The sequence below is a fragment of the Felis catus genome, chromosome B3, assembly GCF_018350175.1.
Source record: "Felis catus isolate Fca126 chromosome B3, F.catus_Fca126_mat1.0, whole genome shotgun sequence".
Taxonomy (NCBI): Eukaryota; Metazoa; Chordata; class Mammalia; order Carnivora; family Felidae; genus Felis; species Felis catus.
The window spans coordinates 146,846,904-146,868,056 of NC_058373.1; the positions used below are offsets into that span (position 1 = coordinate 146,846,904).

At 40.4% G+C, this 21,153-nt stretch overlaps 2 gene segments (V, D, J or C); both read right to left on the reverse strand.

The window, feature by feature from the left end:
* The window catches only part of LOC101091707, a 104,840-nt gene that overhangs the window by 64,255 nt on the left and 19,432 nt on the right, over window positions 1–21,153 (reverse strand).
* LOC111560938 lies at window positions 6,872–7,705 on the reverse strand. The segment is given in 2 exon segments: window positions 6,872–7,485; window positions 7,568–7,705. Coding segments are annotated over 2 exon segments (645 nt in total).

Below are 21,153 nucleotides of genomic sequence, written 5' to 3' on the forward strand. Positions count from 1 at the left end.
TTGTATTTTTACTTTATATATTTTTAGAATGTTTATTTATTTATTTTGAGAGAGGGAGAGTGAGCAGGGGAGGGACAGAGAGAGAGAGAGAGAGAGAGAGAGAGAGAGAATCCCAAGCAGGCTCTGCACCATCAGCACAGAGCCCTATGCAAGGCTCGAACTCACAAACCATGAGATCATGACCTGAGTTGAAACCAAAAGCTGGATGCTTAATGGACTGAGGCACCAAGGCATCCCTTACTTTAATTTTGGATTTTATTTAGACATTGGTAGTATATAGAAATAGATTAATGTTTTGTTTATTGACCTGTGATCTTTCTAAAGTCATTTATTAAATTATGGATGATTTGGGGGTAGATCCCTTTGATTTTTTTTTCTCAGAGGTACAAATATTGTCTACAAATACGGACATCTCTTTTCCTTTCACATTTGCACATCCTTCTGTATTTTTTAGTCTTATTGCCATCGTTAGAGTTTCAAGTAAAATGTTGAATAGATGTGGGAAGACTTGATATCCTTGACTTTTTCCAGATCTGAGGGGGAATCACTCAGCTTTTCACCATGAAGTATGATGTTAGCTGTATGTTTCTCCTTATCAGACTGAGGAAGGGCCCTTTTATCCCAAACTCTCCAAGAGTTTTTATCGTCACTGGATGCTGTAATTTGTCAAATAACTTCCTCTCTCAATTTACATAGTCATGTTAATACTCTCCTTTATGCAGCTGACATGTTGGATGAAATTGATTAATTTAAAAGTGTGGAAGCAGGGTGCCTGGGTGGCTCAGCCAGTTAAGCGTCTAACTCTTGATTTTGGCTCAGGTCATGATTTCATGGTTGTGGTATGCTGACAACATGAAACCTGATTGAGATTCTCTCTCTTCCTCTCTTTCTGCCCCTCCCTCTTCCCTACCTCAAAAACAAAAAACAAAAAACAAAAAACAAAAAACCAAAAACTGAAGCAGGCTTGACTTGTTGGGATAGTTCCTGCTTTGTCATGGCATGGTATTATTTTCATATGTTGCTGATAGGGTTTGCTGATACAGTAACACCTTGGATTGTGAGTAACTTGTTCTTTGAGTGTTACACAAGAAGAGAAAACATTGCTAATAAATTTTAACTTGATGAACAAGTGATGTTTTTCAATACGAGCAGTATGTGATGTCAAACATCACATAATCACAACTGAGTCAATGGTTCCTCTCTCTCTCTCTCTCTGCAGGACTGTGGGGGATTGTCTCCCATGCTTGGATGCTTGGTCTCAGGCCAAAGTGTTTGGCAGAAATCAGTGATTTTTAAGAATGTTGGAAGGTGTCCACAACTGGCACTCGTGTATTTTTGTCACTTCAAAGCACCTATGGGAAGTCCTCTGCTTCCAGACGAGAGTAAACTTAGGAAAGCTTTGCATCATTCTAGGTTAATCTGCCTGCAGATAGAGACCCTCTCCTCTGCTGCCTTATTGCTGGTTACATTAAATTCAGTAAATGACAAGAGTTCATTAATTCTTTACTGTAGTCAACATGCGTGTGAGCATATACAATGGCCTCCATGCAGGGAAAGGTTGAAAAGAAAGGCAGTAAGAAAAAGGAAATGATTATGGTGCAAGTTAAGAAGGAAATCATCGAGAAGTACAAACGAGGTATATTAGTGGCCAAAATTGCAAGATTTTATAAGACATCTACATCGACTATTTGTACAACATTAAAGAAGAAAGAAGAAATAAGGAGGCTAGATGCAGCCAAAGGAGTCATGAGAATCTCAAAGCAATCGCCATGTGTTCTGGAAGATGTTGAAAATATGCTTCTGGTTTGGATAAACAAGAAACAACTAGCAAGTGATACTGTGACTGAGAACTTTACCTGCAAGAAGGCAAAGGCCTTGTACACTGACCTTGCAAGTAAACTGCCAGGTACACCAGAGGAAAATGAAAAAGGCCTCAAGGCAAGCAGGGGATGGTTCAATAACTTTAAGAGGAAAAGTGGCATCTGTAGTGTTGTGAGGCATGGAGAGGCTGTGAGTTCAGATGCTAAGGCAGCTGAGATGTTCGCTACTGAGTTCCAGAAGCTCATGGCTTCCGAGTGTTACCTGCCAGAGCAAGTTTTTAACTGCGATGAGACGGGGCTTTTTTGGAAAGAGATGCCAAAGAGGGCGTGCATTACAGAAGAGAATGCAGTGCCCGTCACAAGCCCATGGAAGACCATCTCGCCTTCTTGTTTTGTGCTAATGCAAGTGGGGGTTTCAAAGTCAAGTCCCTGCTCATGTATCATTCTGAGAATCCACAAGCCTTCAAGAAATACAAGGAGAGCCAGTTAAATGTTCTGTGGAGGTTCAAAGGCAAGGCTTGGGTCACTCATATCTTGTTGAGTAGATCAATGAGGTCTTCAGTCCTGCAGTGAAGAAATACCTTTTAGAGAAGAATCTGCCTTGGGTTATGGGTGATGCTCGTGCTCGGCCTCCAGGCTTTGAGAACGACCTGCTGGAGGAATTCGAGTTCATTAAGGGCAAGTTCCTTCCTCCCAACACCACTCTAGTCCTCCAGCCCATGGATCAGCAGGTCATTCAGAACTTTGAAAGGCTTTACACCAAAGCACGATTTCAGCGATGCTTCGAAGTGACCAAAGGAACAAATCTTGCCCTATGAGAGCTTGGGAAAAATCATTTCCACATTGTGAACTGCCTGAAGATCATCGATAAAGCCTGGGATGGGGTCACCAAGAGAACCCTCAATTCTGCTTGCAGAAAACTGTAGCCTGGTTGCGTTCTTGGACCTGACTTAGAGGGGCTTGCTCATGAACAGCAGCCGCCAGTTGTCGATGAAGCTGTGTCCTTGGGGAAGGACAGGGGACTGGAGGTGAATGAGGACGACATTCAGGAGCTGGCAGAGGAGCATGGCCAGGAGCCGACACCGACGAACTGATGGGTCTGCATCGTGAGCAGAGGTTATGGGGGAGATCTCGTCTGCAGAGGAGGAGAAAAAGGCCAAGGAATCCCTCACTTCAAATGAGATTTGGGAGATGTGTAAAATGTGGGAAACAGTGAAACATTCTATAGAAAAGCACCACGCAAACAAGGCTGTAGCAGTGCGAGCAATGAATCTGTTTATTGACAATGCAATGCCACATTTCTGCAAAATCCTCAAAGGGAGACGAAAGCAAGTGTCATTGGATAGGTTACTTGTTAAAGTTGCACAAAAAGAAAAAAGATTCCACGGAGCCAATAGACAGCAGTGATTATATTAGTGAGAGTGAAAGTTGGCCTACACAGTAACCGTCCTCTCTCTTGTCTCCCTCACACCAGCCACAAAGGTTTTCAAAGTAAGTGAAGGTTACTTTGTTTCTTTTTTTATATTTTGTATTTTCATTATTATTATATTGTGGCTAAGGATTTTAGCATCTATGTTAATAAGGAATACTGGTCTGAAGTTTTCTTTCTTTGTACTGACTGTACAGAGAATGTGGTCTCATGAAACACAGTGTGGAATGTTTTTATATCTCCTCATTAGACTTTGTTATTGATGATTTGTCTCTTTTTCCTTTGTCAGTCTTGCCAGCAATTGGATTGATCTTTTCAAACAATCTGCTTTGCCGTTGTTCATTTTCTTTATTGTTTTTCTGTTTTCAATTTCAATGATCTCCATTCATCTTTATTTTCCCTTTCTTCTGATTGATTTTAGTTTATTTTGATTTTCCTTTCCTAATTTCTAAAGTGGAAGCTTAGGTTATTAACTTAAGATCTTTATTATTTTCTGGTGTAAGCATTTAATGCTATGTGTTTCCTTCTAAGCACAGATTTTGATATTTTGTAATTTTGTTTTCAGCCAATTTTGCCTTAAAATTTGGAATATAGTTTCACTTAGTTTAGAATTCTAAGTTAATGGCTTTAAAATTTTCCTTCAGCACTTTAAAGTTCTCACCCCTTGCCTTCTGCTTTGGTTGTTTTTCATGGAAAGTTTTGATGTTGTTATTAACCTTGTTCCTGTCTTCATAATATGTTTTTTTTTCTTTGCTGCTTTTAGGATTTTCCTCGGTTTTCAGGAATTTTATTTTGATGTGTCTTGATTGAATTTTCTTTAGTTTTATTCTTCTTGGGGCACTTTGGTCTCCTTAGATCTGTTGATAATTTACATCAAATTCTGAAAATATTTTCCTTGATTCCAGTTATACATTATATTTACATACACATATGTGTGTATGCATGTGGAGATACATGTATACACACATATGTATGTATATGTTAGACTGCTTCTATTGTCTGTTACATTACAGGCACTTGGATTTTGTTTTTGGAGACATACATTATTCTGTGCTAAGTTTTGGATGGTTTTTATTACTCTTCTTCAAGTTCACTCATGTTTTAATATGCAGTGTTAATCTTATTACCCGTATTTTTCATTTCACGTATTGTATTGTACTTTTTTAACTCCTGGAAGTTCAAAATACAGAACAGTGCTAATAAGATTCTTTTTGTGTTACGTAAAAGTATTGTGTGTTTTATTCAACACAGGCAGGTTGTGAGTGGACCGTAGCCAGAGGTCACTGGTCACCTGGGCTGCAACATCATGCCCTTGGCCACTGCCCAAGGGATTTCTCAATTGCCTCCTTAAAATGGAAAGATTTCCTGGAGTAGAGAACCAAGGAAGTATTAAGGACTCCTGACTATTTAAATTAATTGAGCAGAGGTGGTAAGTGACTTTACCTGTGGGGTGGTGTTAAAAAAATGCAACACATGAAGAAAGACAGTGAGTCCTTGGGGGAGGCATACACTCATAGGGAATAAAATCACACACCAGACTAATGGAGGACATATACTCCCATGCATGGGCTCAGGAGCTGGTCCCTATGCTGTGTAGTCCTGAGCACCCTCTGGTGTCTTGAGTGACCCCCCGCCATGTGACTGACCTGAGCAACTGCTGGTGACCTGAGCGCCCCATGGTGGATCCTGAGCGCCCCCTTGTGTCCTTAGCTCTCCCTGGTGACCCAAGTGCCCTTTGGTGACCTGACCATGCGCTGGTGTACCCAGCGCCCCCTGGTGACCTGAGCACCCCCTCATGACCTGAGGTGCCCTGCAGCCCAGCACCTCCTGTTTCCCTGCAGGGGGGTTTGTGTCTGGGCTCACAATGTCCACTAGCTGTGTCTCTTGCACAATAATATATGGCCATATCCTTAGTGGTCACTGAGCTCAGCTGCAGGGAGAGCTGGTTCCTGGATGTGTCAGCAGTGATGGAGATGCGGCCCTGTGTCTCCGTCTCTCTGTCTCTGTCATCTCTGCATCTCTTTATCAGTTTAACAAATGCTTTTAGTTTTATCTACTGTGCTGAAACTTTCCTTTTAGTAACCAACCAGTATATTTTAGAGAATGTTTTGTCCACCTTATTACAAAATTTGTTATTATTTTACTGCAGGGTGGATTTTAAATATGGATGCACGATTTTTGGAATTGAAGATTGTTATCACTATCACAGTGTTTCATAAATGGTATTTCCCCTGGGGTATGGGATTCATGTATTGAATTATTGTACCACAGGAATGGGAGTTTTCATTAAAAGGGTCCATTGCTCTTTTGGGGATATAGCTATACCAAAGCACATGCAATTGCCCACGTTAAAGTAGCTTTCTCCCCACGTGTCTGATAACATTTAAACTCATATTCTCGGGGTGCCTGGGTGGCTCAGATGGTTGAGCGTCCAACTTCAGCTCAGGTCATGATCTCACAGTCCGTGAGTTCAAGCCCCGTGTGGGGCTCTGTGCTGACAGCCCTAATTCAGATTCTGTGTTTCCCTCTCTCTTTGACACTCCCATGTTCATGCTCTGTCTCTCTCTGTTTCAAAAATAAATAAACGTCAAAAAAATAAAAAATAAAATCATATTCTCTCTAATACTTTGAATTATATGAAGAGAAATGGATCATTATTTCAAATTAAGTTTTCTCAGAATTACCATAAACATTATGTAAGCTTTTCATATGTGTACCAGCATTTTGTATTCAGTGTCTTGTGGGTTTCTTATTAACAACACGTGGCCACATTTTTGCTTTTTCTTCTAGATATTATACTTCTTAATTCCTTTCCATTGTGAGGAACCCAGCCAAGGGGAGGATTCTCCTTCCTGTACCATATATACTGGAATGGCTGGTGGAATACTATAACATTTGAAACAAAAAATGAGCTTGGACGTAAGAGTCCAAGCTCTTGTCAGCATCCAGAAATAGACTAAAACTAAAGAGCATTTGAACTGAGAATGAAATCAGAATATCCCCCTGCATTTCCAAAGTGGCTTTCATACACCCAGGATGGGAACAGCCACACAGCTTGTGAGGCTGGACTTAGATGGGATGCTGTAATTCATTCAGACCAAGAAGCCAGGTGGGAGACGCCCACTCCCTGGAAGCAGTTGTGGACATAGTGGTAACCCAGACACTGAGCCCCTGCTGTCCGCGAAGTGGTCTGAGTGTTTCACTCGCCAGGTTGGAGCTCAGAAATTACCCTCGCGGAATGTCAGAGAGGCAAGTGGACCCTAGGAGGAAGGAGCAAGATGCCACCCTATACAATGTGCCCTGACCAGGGGTGAGGGCTCCTGTGATGATGTCTTGTAGTTAGAAGCCATATCATACACCAAGGAAAGAAGGGCTGTGGGCAATCTGAGAACCAATAAGGGAAGGTAACCCTGTAGAGATGGCAGAACATTTCAAGTATAATTTTCTAATATTATAAAATGGATAATATCTGTGGGTTTCAGTTAATGCCAGCGTTTCTATTTCCGATGAGCTACCAGGGGTCTGACCAAGAACGTGTCGGAGAAAGAAGTAAGGGGAGACACAGCACTGATGCGTTGACCTCTTGGAGCACTTCCCACACATTGTGAAAAATGGCATCATCTACATGGTCCAAACATCACACTGGGACTGAAACAAAAGGGAACGCAAGCAAGAAAGAAAGGGAGGTCCCCATAGGATCAGAGTGCCAGGAAGAGAAAGCTCCAGATACTGACAGTGGGGACCTCACTCCTGCTCTGCCCCTGTTTCTGGGCTGGTCCCTGTGGTAAGGGGCCCTAAGCACCCCCTGATGCCCTAGTTCCCCTGGTAGGTCCTGTGTGCCCTCTTGTGGATCCTGAGTGCCCCTGCAGCCCAGCCCCTCCAGGTCCCTGCACCAAGGTTTGTGACTGAGCTCACACTGACTTTCCCTCACTGTGCTTCTTGCACAGTAATACACGGCCGTGTCCTCGGTGGTCATGGAGCTCAGCTGCAGGGAGAACTGGTTCTGGGCTGTGTCAGCAGTGATGGAGATGCGGCCCTGGAAAGCCGGGTTGTAGCTGCTGCTACCTGACCAGTACCCCAGCCACTCCAACCCTCTCCCAGGGCGCTGGCGGATCCAGTTCCAGTAGTAACTGCTGGTAACAGAGCCTCCGGAGACAACGCAGGTGAGAGAGAGGGATTGTGAAGGCTTCACCAGTCCTGGGCCGGACTCCCGAAGTGTAAGTTGAGATAGGACACCTGGGGGGTAAGGAGAGTCATGGTGAGTCTGTCTCATCCCACAGAAAGGCCCTAGTCTATCCCAGAGCCCCCAGATCCTCACCCAGGGGAGCTGCCAGCAGGCAGAGGAGGGACCACAGCATCTGCATTTCTGTCTTCTGGATGGAGACCCAACACACTGGCCTTGGCCTGTGATGCGGGTCTTTTCTGGGAGCACCTCAGGTGATTTGCATGTGGGTCCCGTGGAGCAGGGGAGGCATTAAAAATGCTGAACCCGGGTGACTGTCGCCAGTTCCTGGTGTCCTGGTGTTGGGTGGTGTGGGGACCCACTGAGGCTGGTCCTAGTGATCTGGGCTCCAGTTCTGCCTGTGCTGATTTCTGGCCCTGTTTGCTTGAGAGGGTTAGTGTTGCAGTTGATGAAAATTTGGAAACCTTACCAAGTTTCTCTTATATTCTATTGTCAGGCTGTGTAACTGTGGACTAAGTTTCAAGCTCCAGGGCTAACTGTTCACAGAAACGGAGGATGAGGCAGTGGTCCAGAGTCCAGGCCCTTGACTGCCTTCCTCGTTTGGGTCATTCTCCTTCTCCATTCAGATATGGGGTCCTGGAAATGATTGTAATGGATAGGATCTCCAGTGCTCCATCTATAGGAGGGGGCATTAGGAGATATACTCCAGAATTTACATAAGAAAAGGAGCTCATCCATATGAGGAGCAGGGCAGAAGGATTGGTGGCTGTGTCTGGACTCAGGTCATGAAGTTTCCCTGAAGGTGGAGAGGAGACACCCCACTGGAAAGGAGGTCTAGTAGACCTCTGCGTGTGGACACTGGCATTCCCATTCTATTTCCACTCTAGAGAGTCAAGAGAGTTGGCAGTCAGGCCATTACCTGCCAGGAGTAAAATGAATACCTATTCAGGTGAGAAACATGATATTTAATTTAAAAGTTATAACTTTGCCTGAAAAGTGGGGTCCCCAGTTAAAAAGCCAACTTCCTTCAAGATATCTCTATAAGCCACAACATACAAAGATTCTTTAGTCAGAATTCTTGTGAGTCATTCCTAAATATTAACACTCTACTATAAGTAGTAGAAGAGCTCTCCAAAACAACTACACAGAGAAGAAGAAAAGGAAACAAAGACTTGGACAGGAAATCTGTACAGAGAATGGAAGAGGGAAATAAACAATCTATGTAATACATTATCTGAGGTAGAAAAATACGTTAATAAAATGAAGGTATGAATTCAACCAATATGAGTAGAATGTTGTTAAAAGGGTGAATGCATATAGGAATGAAAAACCACCTGGGAGTTTCTAATAAAGTTGAAATTATGTTTTAGGCTTAGAAGACCAAGTTGATATAATACCGGAGAACAATGAGAATTTCTATAGAAAGAGCAACATGATTAGTAAATACTCCATTGTGTTGATGTCCCACATTTTCTTTATTCATGCTCATATTAAGGACATTATGAATGAAGCCGCCATAAACATTCATGTGCAGACTTTAATGTGGGTATTAGTTCCAATTTAGTCCCATAGATAAGTAAGAAGACATTTGCTGTGTCCTAAGTTTGGTTCAGATCTGTAAGAAACTGCCAAGATGTCTTCCAAAGTACTTATACCATTTTGGATTTCCACTAGCAATGAGTTAGCTTCTTTTCCATCTACATATATATATTCCTTGGTGAGGTGTCTGTTCAGATCTTTTCTCCATTTTTACACTGGGTTGGTTTCTTATGGTCAAATTGAAGAATTCCCTGCATATTTTTTTCAAATTTTTATTTAAATTCTAGTTAGCTAACATATAGTGTAATATTGGTTTCAGGAGTAGAATTTAGTGATTTGTCACTTACATGTAATGCTCATTATAACAAGTGCCCTCCTTAATACCCATCACCCATCTAGCCCATCCCCCACCCACCTCCCCTCTAGTAACCATCAGTGTGTTCTCTATAGCTAAGAATCTGTTTCTTGGTTTTCCTTTCTCTTTTTTCCCAATGTGATTGTTTTTTTTCTTAAATTTCACACATGAATGAAATTATATGGTATTTGTCTTTCTCTGATTGAGATATTTTTCTTAGCATTATCTCTCTAGCTCCATCCACATCACTATAAATGGTAAGATTTCATTCTTTTTTATGGCTGAGTAATATTCCCTTATATATATAATATTCCATTATATATGTGTATATATATATGTATATATACACACACATATATATCTATGTCTCACATCTTCTTTATCCATTCATCAGTTTATGGACACTTGGACTTTTTCCTTAATTTGGCTACTGTCGATAGTGCTGCTATAAACATTGGGGTGCATGTGCTCCTTCACATCTGTATTTTTGTTTCCTTTGAGTAAAAACTTAGAAGTACAATTGCTGTATCAGAGAGTAGTTCTATTTTTAACTTTCTGAGAACCTCCATACTGTTTTCCAGAGTGGCTGCACCAGTTTGCACTCCCACCAACAGTGCAAGTGGGTTTCCCTTTCTTTGCATCCTTGCTGACGCCTGATATTTCCTGATTTGTTAATTTTGGCCATTCTGACAGGTGTGAGGTGGTATCTCATTGTGGTTTTGATTTATATTTCCCTGATTATGAGTGATGTTGAGCATTTTTTTCATGTGTCTGTTAGCCATCTGGATGTCTTCTTTGGAAAAGTGTGTATTCATGTCTTCTCCCCATTTCTTCCCTGGATTATTTGTTTTTTTGAGCATTGAGTTTGATAAGTTCTTTATAGATTTTGGATACTAACCCTTTATCATATATGTCATTTGCAAATATCTTCTCCCATTCTGTAGGTTGCCTTTTAGTTTCCTTGATTGTTTCTTTCACTGTGCAAAAACGTTTTTATCTTGATGAGGTCCCAGCAGTTCATTTTTGCTTTTGTTTCCCTTGCCTCAGGAGACATGTCTAGTAAGAAGCTACTAAGGCTGATGTCAGTGAGGTTGCTGCCTGTGTCCTCTTCTAGGATTTTGATGGTTTATTATCTCACATTTAGGTCTTTTATACATTTTGAACTTATTTTGTGTATATTGTAAGAAAGTGGTCCAGTTTCATTCTTCTGCATGTTGCTGTACAGTTTTCCCAACCCCATTTGTTGAAAAGACTGTCTCTGTTCCATTAGATATTTCCTGCTTTGTTGAAGATTAGTTGACTGTATAGTTGCAGGTCCATTTCTGGATTTTCTATTCTGTTTCATTCATCTATGTGTCTGTTTTTGTGCCAGTACCATACTGTGTTGATGATTACAGCTTTGTAGTATAGCTTGAAGTCTGGGATTGTGATGCCTCCAGCTTTGGTTTTCTTTTTCAGGATTTCTTTGGCTATTTGGGGTCTTTCATTGTTCCATAAAACTTTTAGGACTGTTTGTTCTAGCTCTGTGAAAAATACTCAAACATCTACTCAAAGAGCAGTATTAAAGGCCACTATTATGGGTTTACAACAATTTCCTAACCAACCTATTAATATTGTAGTAGATTCTCAATATGTAGTTTATGTGATAGAGAATATAGAACAGGCCTCTGTTAGGGAATTAACGGATCCCTCCTTATTGTCATTATTTTTAACTTTACAAGCCTTACTAGGTGAACAAGTATACCCTCTTTTTATCACTCACATAACAGCACACTCAGGTTTACCTGGACCTTTAACAGAAGGAAACGAGTTTGCAGACCAATTTGTTGACTACAATATAGCTTTTAAAACTGCTCGATTGTCTCATGACTTTTTTCATCAAAATTATAAGTCCTTTATTAAACAATTCCATCTCACAGTTACTCGAGAGAAACACATTGTTGCTGCTGGTCCTGACTGTCAATAGCAATCAGGAGGACACAGCAATGGGGAATAAACCCCACAGATCTAAATGCAAATAAGCTTTGGCAAGCTGATATGACATACTATGCCCCACTCAGGCATCACAAATATACCCACGTGTCTGTGGAAACCTTTTCAGGATTTATAATGGCCTCTATTCACACTGGAGAAAGTGCAAAAAATATCATTCTTCATTTTTTTACATGCACTTTCACAAGCCAGTAAACCTCAACAAATTAAAACTGACAACAACCTGGATACCTTTCCTCCATGGTAAAGGCATTCTTCCAAAGTTGGAATACACAACACATTATGTGCATACCATATCACCCTACCAGACAAGCTATTATAGAATGTACACATGCCACTTTAAAACAAATGCTTCACAAAAGAGGGAAAACACAAAATGCTTCCCCATGGAATTCACTATATAAAAACTTCTACATTCTAAATTTTTAAAAATTGTGATTCCCATGGCCTCACAGCTTCCCACCAGCATTTTGCACTATCTCCCAGCTCAAATATCAGAGCCAAGGTGCTACTTAAAGACATATATTCATGGAAAGGACCATATGAACTGATAACATGGGGACGGGCATATGGATGTCTTCTTCTCCCATCAGGATCCCAGTGGGTTTCTGCCTGTCTGATTAAACCATACCAGGAGTTGATTCTTCAACTCTCTTCCTCAGATGGCCAATTTGTCCTTACAAGGACAACAGGGGAGACAATGCCCGCAAACGACCAAGGTATATGACGTCACCTGGGACAACTTAAGAAGCTCCATCGACATGCCACCAAAGTCATGCACTGTGTCAGAGCGCCATCTACCATAGAAAAAAGGTTTGTAGCATATATTTAGCTGTGGTTTCTCAGAGTTTGGGTAAGGTAATGATTTGCTTAATCTTTTTCTTTATCCAGACTGCTACTACTTTTTCATCACTGTGTTGGCCTCACATCATAGATCCTCCTTTCTTTAAGTCAGTTAATATAACATTTGACAACCCACATTATGTTTTTGAAGTATCTCCTCTGGCTTGGTACACAGCCTGTATCAGTCATCATGTTACCAAACCTTCTATCTCACAATGTTTATCCTAAAAAGACAGCCTCAAATTTGGCTGCCAGTAAATCTAATAAGGCCCTGGGAAGGGTCCAGTGGCCTCTGAATTAGCTGAATTATCCCAAGCCATTTCTTTTTTAAATAATTTTATTTTTTTTATTTTTTAAAATTTACATCCAAATTAGCATATAATGCAACAGTGATTTCAGGAGTAGATTCCTTAATGCCCCTTACCCATTTAGCCCATCCCCCATCCCACAACCCCTCCTGTAACCCTCTGTTTGATCTTCATATTTATGAGTCTCTTCTGTTTTGTCCCCCTCCCTGTTTTGATATTATTTTTGTTTCCCTTCCCTTATGTTCATCTGTTTTGTCTCTTAAAGTCCTCATATGAGTGAAGTCATATGATTTTTGTCTTTCTCTGACTAATTTCACTTAGCATAATACCCTCCAGTTCCATCCACGTAGTTGCAAATGGCAAGATTTCATTCTTTTTGATTGCCAAGTAATACTCCAGTGTGTGTGTGTGTGTGTGTGTGTGTGTGTGTGTGTGTGTATCACATCTCCTTTATCCATTCATCCATCATGGGACATTTGGGCTCTTTCCATACTTTGGCTATTGTTGATAGTGCTGGTATAAACATGGGGGTGCATGTGTCCCTGTGAAACAGCACACGTGTATCCCATGGATAAATGCCTAGTAGTGCAATTGCTGGGTCATAAGGTAGTTCTATTTTTAGTTTTTTGAGGAATCTTCATACTGTTTCCAGAGTGGCTGCACCAGCTTGCATTGCCCCCAAGAATGCAAAGAGATCCTCTGTCTCCGCATCATCAACAACATCTGTTGTTGCCTGAGTTGTTAATGTTAGCCATTCTGACAGGTGTCAGGTGGTATCTCATCGTGGTTTTGATTTGTATTTCCCTGATGATGAGTGATGTTGAGCATTTTTTTGTGTGTCGGTTGGCCATCTGTATGTCTTCTTTGGAGATGTGTCTATTCATGTCTTTTGCCCATTTCTTCACTGGATTATTTGTTTTTTGGGTGTTGAGTTTGATAAGTTCTGTGTAGATTTTGGATACTAACCCTTTATCTGAGATGTCATTTGCAAATATCATCTCCCATTCTGTTGGTTCCTGTTTAGTTTTGCTGATTGTTGCGTTCACTATGCAGAAGCTTTTTATTTTGATGAGGTCCCAGTAGTTCATTTCTGCTTTTGTTTCCCTTGCCTCTAGGGATGTGTTGAGGAAGAAGTTGCTGTGGTTAAGATCAAAGATGTTTTTGCCTGCTTTCTTGAGTATTTTGATGGATTCCTGTCTTACACTGAGGTCTTTCACCCATTTTGAGTTTATTTTTGTGTATGGTGTAAGAAAGTGGTCCAGGTTCATTCTTCTGCATGTCACTGTCCAGTTTTCCCAGCACCACTTGCTGAAGACACTGTCTTTATTCCACTGGATATTCTTTCCTGCTTTGTCAAAAATTAGTTGGCCCTCTGTTTCCGATTCTGTGTCTCCCTCTCTCTCTGCCCCTCCCCCGTTCATGCTCTGTCTCTCTCTGTCCCCCCAAAAATAAATAAACGTTGAAAAAAAAATTAAAAAAAAATTAGTTGGCCATATGTCTGTGGGTCCATTTCTGGGTTCTCTATTCTGTTCCATTGATCTGAGTGTCTGTTCTTGTGCCAGTACCATACTGTCTTGATGATTACAGCTTTGAAGTATAGCTTGAAGTCTGGGATTGTGATGCCTCCTGCTTTGGTTTTCTTTTTCAAGATTTCTTTGGCTATTCGGCGGCTTTTCTGGTTCCATACAAATTTTAGGATTATTTTTTCTAGCTCTGTGAAGAATGCTGATGTCACTTTGATCGGGATTGCATTGAATATGTAGATTGCTTTTGGTACTATTGGCATTTTAACAATATTTGTTCTTCCTATCCAGGAGCATGGAATCTTTTTCCACGTTTGTGTGTCTTCTTCAATTTCTTTCATAAGCTTCCTATCGTTTTCAGCATATAGATTTTTCACCTCTTTGGTTACGTTTATTCCTAGGTATCTTATGGTTTTTGGTGCAACTGTAAATGGGATAGATTCCTTGATTTCTCTTTCTGTTGCTTCATTGTTGGTGTATAGGAATGCAACCAATTTCTGTGCATTGATTTTATATCTTGCAACTTTGCTGAATTCATGAATCAGTTCTAGCAGTTTTTTGGTGGAATCTATTGGGTTTTCCATATAGAGTATCATGCCATCTGTGAAGAGTGAAAGTTTGACCTCCTCCTGGCCAATTTGGATGCCTTTTATTTCTTTGTGTTGTCTGATTGCAGAGTCTAAGAGTTCCAATACTATGTTGAATAATGGTAGCGAGAGTGGACAACCCTGTCTTGCTCATGACATTAGGGAGAAAGCTCTCAGTTTTTCCCCATTGAGGATGATATTAGCGTTGGGTCATTCATATATGGCTTTTATGATCTTGAGGTATGGTCCTTCTATCCCTACTTTCTTGAGGGTTTTTATCAAGAAAGGATGTTGTATTTTGTCAAATGCTTTCTCTGCATCTATGGAGAGGCTCATATGGTTCTTGTCCCTTCTTTTATTGATGTGATGAATCACGTTAATTTTTTTGCAGGTATTGAACCAGCCCTGCATCCCAGGTATAAATACCACTTGGTGGTGGTGAATAATTTTTTTAATGTATTGTTGGATCTGGTTGGCTAATATCTTGTTGAGGATTTTTGCATTCATGTTCATCAGGGAAATTGGTCTATTGTTCTCCTTTTTTTTATTTTTTTTTTCAACGTTTATTTATATTTGGGACAGAGAGAGACAGAGCATGAACAGGGGAGGGGCAGAGAGAGAGGGAGACACAGAATCGGAAACAGGCTCCAGGCCCCGAGCCATCAGCCCAGAGCCCGACGCGGGGCTCGAACTCACGGACCGCGAGATCGTGACCTGGCTGAAGTCGGATGCCTAACCGACCGCACCACCCAGGCGCCCCTATTGTTCTCCTTTTTAGTGGGGTCTTTGTCTGGTTTTGGAATGAAGGTAATGCTGGCTTCATAGAAAGAGTTTGGAAGTTTTCCTTCCATTTCTATTTTTTGGAACACCTTCAAGAGAATAGGTGTTAACTCTGCCATAAATATTTGGTAGAATTCCCCTGGAAAGCCATCTGGCCCTGGACTCTTGTTTTTGGCAGATTTTTGATTACTGGTTATGGGTCTGTTCAAATTTTCTATTTCTTCCTGTTTCAGTTTTGGTAGTGTATATGTTTCTAGGAATTTGTCCATTTCTTCCAGATTGCCCATTTTATTGGCATATAATTGCTCATAATATTCTCTTTATTACTGTTTTTATTTCTGTTGTGTTGGTTGTGATTTCTCCTCTGTCATTCTTGATTTTATTTATTTGGGTCCTTTCCTTTTTCTTTGTGATCAAACTGGATAGTGGTTTATCAATTTTCTTATTTCTTTCAAAGAACCAGCTTTTCGTTTCATTGATCTGTTCTGTTTTTTTTTGTTTGTTTGTTTGTTTTTTTTTGGTTTCGATAGCATTAATTTGTGCTCTAATATTTATTATTTCCTGTCTTCTGCTGGTTTTGGGTTTTATTTGCTGTTTTTTTTTCCAGCTCTTTAGGCCTAAGGTTAGGTTGTGTATCTGAGATCTTTCTTCCTTCTTTACGAAGGCCTGGAATGCTAGATACTTTCGTCTTATGACCGCCTTTGCTGAGTCCCAGAGGTTTTGGGTTGTGGTGTTATGTTTTTCATTGACTCCCATACACTTTTTAGTTTTCTCTTTAACTGCTTGGTTATCCCATTCATTCTTTAGTAGGATGTTCTTCAGTCTACAAGTATTTGTTACCTTTCTAAATTTTTTCTTGTGGTTAATTTCGAGTTTCATAGAGTTGTGGTCTGAAAATATGCACGGTATGATCTCGATCTTTTTGTACTTACTTACGGTTGATTTGTGTCCCAGTATATGGACTGTTCTGGAGAACATTCCATGTGCACTGGGGAAGAATGTATATTCTGCTGCTTTAGGATGAAATATTCTGAATATATCTGTTAAGTCCATCTGGTCCAGTGTGTCATTCAAGGCCATTCTTTCCTTGTTGATTTTTTGATTAGATGATCTGTTCATTGTTGTGAGTGGGATGTTGAAGTCTCCTACCCTTATGGTATTCTTATTGGCGAGTTTCTTTATGTTTGTGATTAATTGATTTATATATTTGGGTGCTCTCACATTTGGCACATAAATGTTTACAATTTACACGTTTACAAATGTTTACAAGGTCTTCTTGGTGGATAGACCCCTTGATTATGATATAATGCCATTCTGCATCTCTTGATACAGTCTTTATTTTAAAGTGTAGATTGTCTAATATAAGTATGGCTACTCCAGCTTTTTTTTTTGCTGTTGGCCATTAGCATGATAGATGGCTCTCCACCGTCTTATTTTTAACCTGAAGGTGTCTTTAGGTCTAAAGTGGGTCTCTTGTAAAAAGCATATAGATGGATCGTGTTTTCTTCTCCATTCTGTTACCCTATGTCTTTTGATTGGAGCATTGTGTCCATTGATGTTTAGAGTGAGTACTGAAAGATATGAATTTATTGCCATTATGATGCTTGTAGAGTGGGAGTTTCTGGTGGCGTTCTCTGGTTCTTTCTAGTCTTTGTTGCTTTTGGTATTTATTTATTTATACAGATATATTTTCATCCTTTCTCCCCTCAGAGATTCCCCCTTAAAATTTCTTGCAGGGCTGGTTTAGTGGTCACAAATTCCTTTAATTTTTGTTTATCTGGGAAACTTTTAATCTCTCCTTCTATTTTGAATGACAGCCTTGCTGGATAAAGAATTCTTGGGTGCATATTTTTCTGATTCAGCACACTGAATACATCCCACCACTCCTTTCTGGCCTGCCAAGTTTCTGTGGGTAGGTCCACTGCAAACCTGATCAGTCTTCCCTTGTATGTTAGGGACTTTGTTTCCATGTTGCTTTCATGATTCTCTCCTTGCCTGAGTATTTTGTGTATTTGACTATGATATGCCTTGTTGCTGATTGGTTTTTGCTGAATCTAATGGGGGTCCTCTGTGCTTCCTGGATTTTGATGTCTGTGTCTTTCCCCAGGTTAGGAACATTTTCTGCTATAATTGGCTCACATAACCTTCCTACCCCTATTTCTCTCTTCCACTTCTGGGACCCCTATGATTCTCATGTTGTTCCTTTTTAATGAGTCACTGATTTCTCTAATTCTTAAATCATGCTCTTTTGCCTTAATCTCCCTCTTTTTTTCTGCTTCATTATTCTCCATAAGTTTGTCCTCTATATCACTGATTCTCTGTTCTGCCTCATCCATCTGTGCTGCCGCTGCATCCATCCGTGATTGCAGCTCAGTTATAGCAGTTTCAATTTCATTCTGGCTATTTTTTACTTCTTGTATCTCTGCAGAAAGGGATTCTCATCTATTTTTGACTGCAGCTAGTATTCTTATTATTGTGATTCTAAATTCTGGTTCAGACACCTTGCTTGTACCTGTGTGGTTAAATCCCTGGCTGTCGTTTCTTCGTGCTCTTTCTTTTGGGGTGCATTCCTTCATTTTGTCATTTTGAAGGGAGAAAAGGAATTAATGAGGTAGAAAAATTAAAATTAAAAAATATTAAAATTAAAAATTAAACACACACACACACACACACAAATCAAATAAATGATGCTAGATCCTAGGTGTGTTTTGGTCTGGGTGTTGAAAGTGATTTGACAGATTAGAGAAAAAAAGGGTGGGGGAAAGAAAAAAAGGAAATCTTTTGAGAATTTGAAAAAATGAATACACTGAAGTAGACTAAAATGAGATGATGGGAGTAAAATAGAATTTGAAAAAAATATACACAAAAGTAAAGAATATAGTAGAAAAATAAAGAAAAATATTTTAATAAAAATTAAAGATATAAAAGAATTTTTTCTCTTTCTGTATTCAAGAAAAAGAAAAGAAAGAAAAAATAGAAATAAGATTAAAAAAAAATGGAAATCATTTGAAAATTCAAAAAGTGAATACACTGTAGCAGACTAAAATAAAATGATGGAAGTAAAATAGAATTTGAAAAAATTTACATAAAAGAAAAAAATATAGTAAAAAAATTAAAGAAAAATATTTTTAATAGAAATTTAAAGTAAAAATGAAGTTTTTCTTGGGGAGCCTGGGTGGCTCAGTCAGTTGAGCCTCTGACTTCGGCTCAGGTCATGATCTCACAGTTCGTGAGTTCAAGGCCTGAGTCGAGCTCTGTGCTGACAGCTCAGGGCCTGGAGCCTGCTTTGGATTCTGTGTCTCCCTCTCTCTGACCCTCCCTCATTCATGCTCTGTCTGTCTCTGTCTCAAAAATAAATAAACATTAAAAAAAATTAAAAAAATGAAGTTTTTCTCTTTCTGAGTTCAAGAAAAAGAAAAGAAATAAAAAAGAGAAAAAAGAAAAAGAAAAAAAGGGAATCGTTTGAAACTTTGAAAAGGTGAATACACTGAAATAGACTGAAATAAAATGATGGAAGTAAAATAGAAATTGAAAAAATTTACCCACAAGTAAAAAATATAGTAATAAAAATTAAAGACATATATTTTTAATAAAAATTGAAAATAAAAATTAATTTTTTCTCTTTCTGTATCAAGAAAAAGAAAAGAAGTGTAAAAGAGAAGAAAACAAAAGAAAGAAAATTGAATAGATGGACTTGCTAACAGATTGAAGTAGGACTGAAATTACTTCGTTTTCCCCTAGAGTCAGACTATGTAGCACTTTATAGTCCACAAACTAAGCTGGCAGTGAGACTTGTGTTCTTGAAGAGTGAAGTTGGCCCAGTTGGGCGGGGCTCAGTGTAATGGCTCTGCTCTCCACTAGATGGTGGTGCTAGCCTACTGGTGTGGATTGTTGTGGGGCTCGTAGGTGCATATGTGCATGTGCGGGAACGGTGAAAATGGCACCAACCAGCTACCTGGTCTGTTCTCCCGGATTAGTAATCACGCACCCATCCTTTGTCTTCAGCTCTTGTCCACTCCCTGCTCCTTCACTGTCTGTGACCAGGCCCCAGGCAGTACCTTGCTCCTGAGTTTTGTCTCAGATGCGGCTGTTTTCTCCAGACCTTTACTTCCAAAGGACTGTGGCTTTGACCCCCTCCTTCCCTCTGTGGGAGGGTGTCACCCAGCAATGGCTGAATGAGCAATGGGCAAATGTCAGCTGCAGCCAGGAACGCTCGCTGGACCCTGTTGTTGATGGTGCCCCAAGACTGTGGACAGGTGCCAGCCTGTCCCAGAAAATGTTCACGAGACAGTGTAGCAGCAGCTTTTCAGGGATTATGGAAAATCACAACACACACCTGGTAGTAGGCTTCACCCTTAATGATGTTGTTCCAGCACCAGTGAGTGTGGCCATTTTATGGGGTCTGCTGGGACCAGGTGGCTTCAACAGTTTCTACCAAATGTCCTTCCAGCAGTGGAACCACTTTTCTCTGCGTGGCTTGAGAACCTGCTGGACCCCACTCTGTTCCTGGGATTCTGCCTTCTCACCAGAGCACCGCCAGGTATCAAGCTGTGGAGTTGCAGCCTTTGTGCTCCCCTTGTTTACAGTCTTAATGGAATTTAAACCCTCTCCTTTCTCCTTTCTCCCTTTTTAGTTTAGTCCCTGTGGCTGTTTCCAATTTTCCAATTTCTCTCCAGCTGCTTTTGGGAGGGGTGCTTTTACTGTATTCTCTCCACCCCTGCCAGTCTCTGTCCTCTGCTCACAAGAAGACCTCCCTTCCTGCTCCCTCTTGCTCCCCAAGTTCACCTCTCCGCGCCGTGTACCTGCTGAATTCAGGTGGTTCAGGTTGTGCAGATTGTTGTGTTAATCCTCCAATCAGTTTTCTAGGTTTGTAGGATGGTTTAGTGTTGGTCTGGCTGTGTTTCACAGACGCGAGACACACAAAATTCTTCCATGCTGTTCCGCCATCTTGGCTCCTCCCTCCAGTCCAAGCCATTTCTAAGTGGAGGCCTAAAAGATTTGTTGGATGGCTTGTTGTCTTCCTTATCTCATTGGTTGTCATCTTACCACAGCCTCTGTTGTAGCTGTCTCCCTGACAGAGTCTATCCATACTTCTAAAGTAGTCAATCACATAATGACTAACATCACCCAAGCAATGAGGAGTCACAGATTGATCATGGTATCATGCAGAGACCGCAAGCTGCAGAAGCAGCACTCCAATGGATGGGGGACTGCCAACAGGCACTTGCTGATCGTCAAAATATACAATGTGACTGGCAACATGACAATATTTGTGTCACTCTCTTACAGTATAATACATCTCACCACTCCTGGGATTTAGTGAAAAAACACTTACAAGGATTTTTCCACCAATTTACAGTCTGAGATTAATGCTCTGTCTTCCCAGCTGTATCAACAACTGTTAGATACTCAACAGGAAACACAGATATAAGTGGGACATGAGTTATTTGACAATGTGATATGGTTGAATCCAACCTACTGTTTCCTTGGCCTCAAGTTACATATTTGGATTATTGGAGCTCTTTGCTTATTAATCTTGATTGTATTTCTCATAGCCCTCTGAATGATCTACTCAATAGTGGCCTCCTCAAGAGGTCATGAATGACAACTGATTGCCCTCCTCAACTCCGATGAACAAGAAGATTATTCAAACAAAAAAAGGGGATATGTGGGAAATCAAATAGCTATTTTCTGGGTTAAGAGATTATAGGGAACAAATTACACTGCTTTCTGGCCATACTGAAAACAGCTAACCAGTATCTGGTTAAAGTGTATTTAGGGGTTGGTTCCTGCC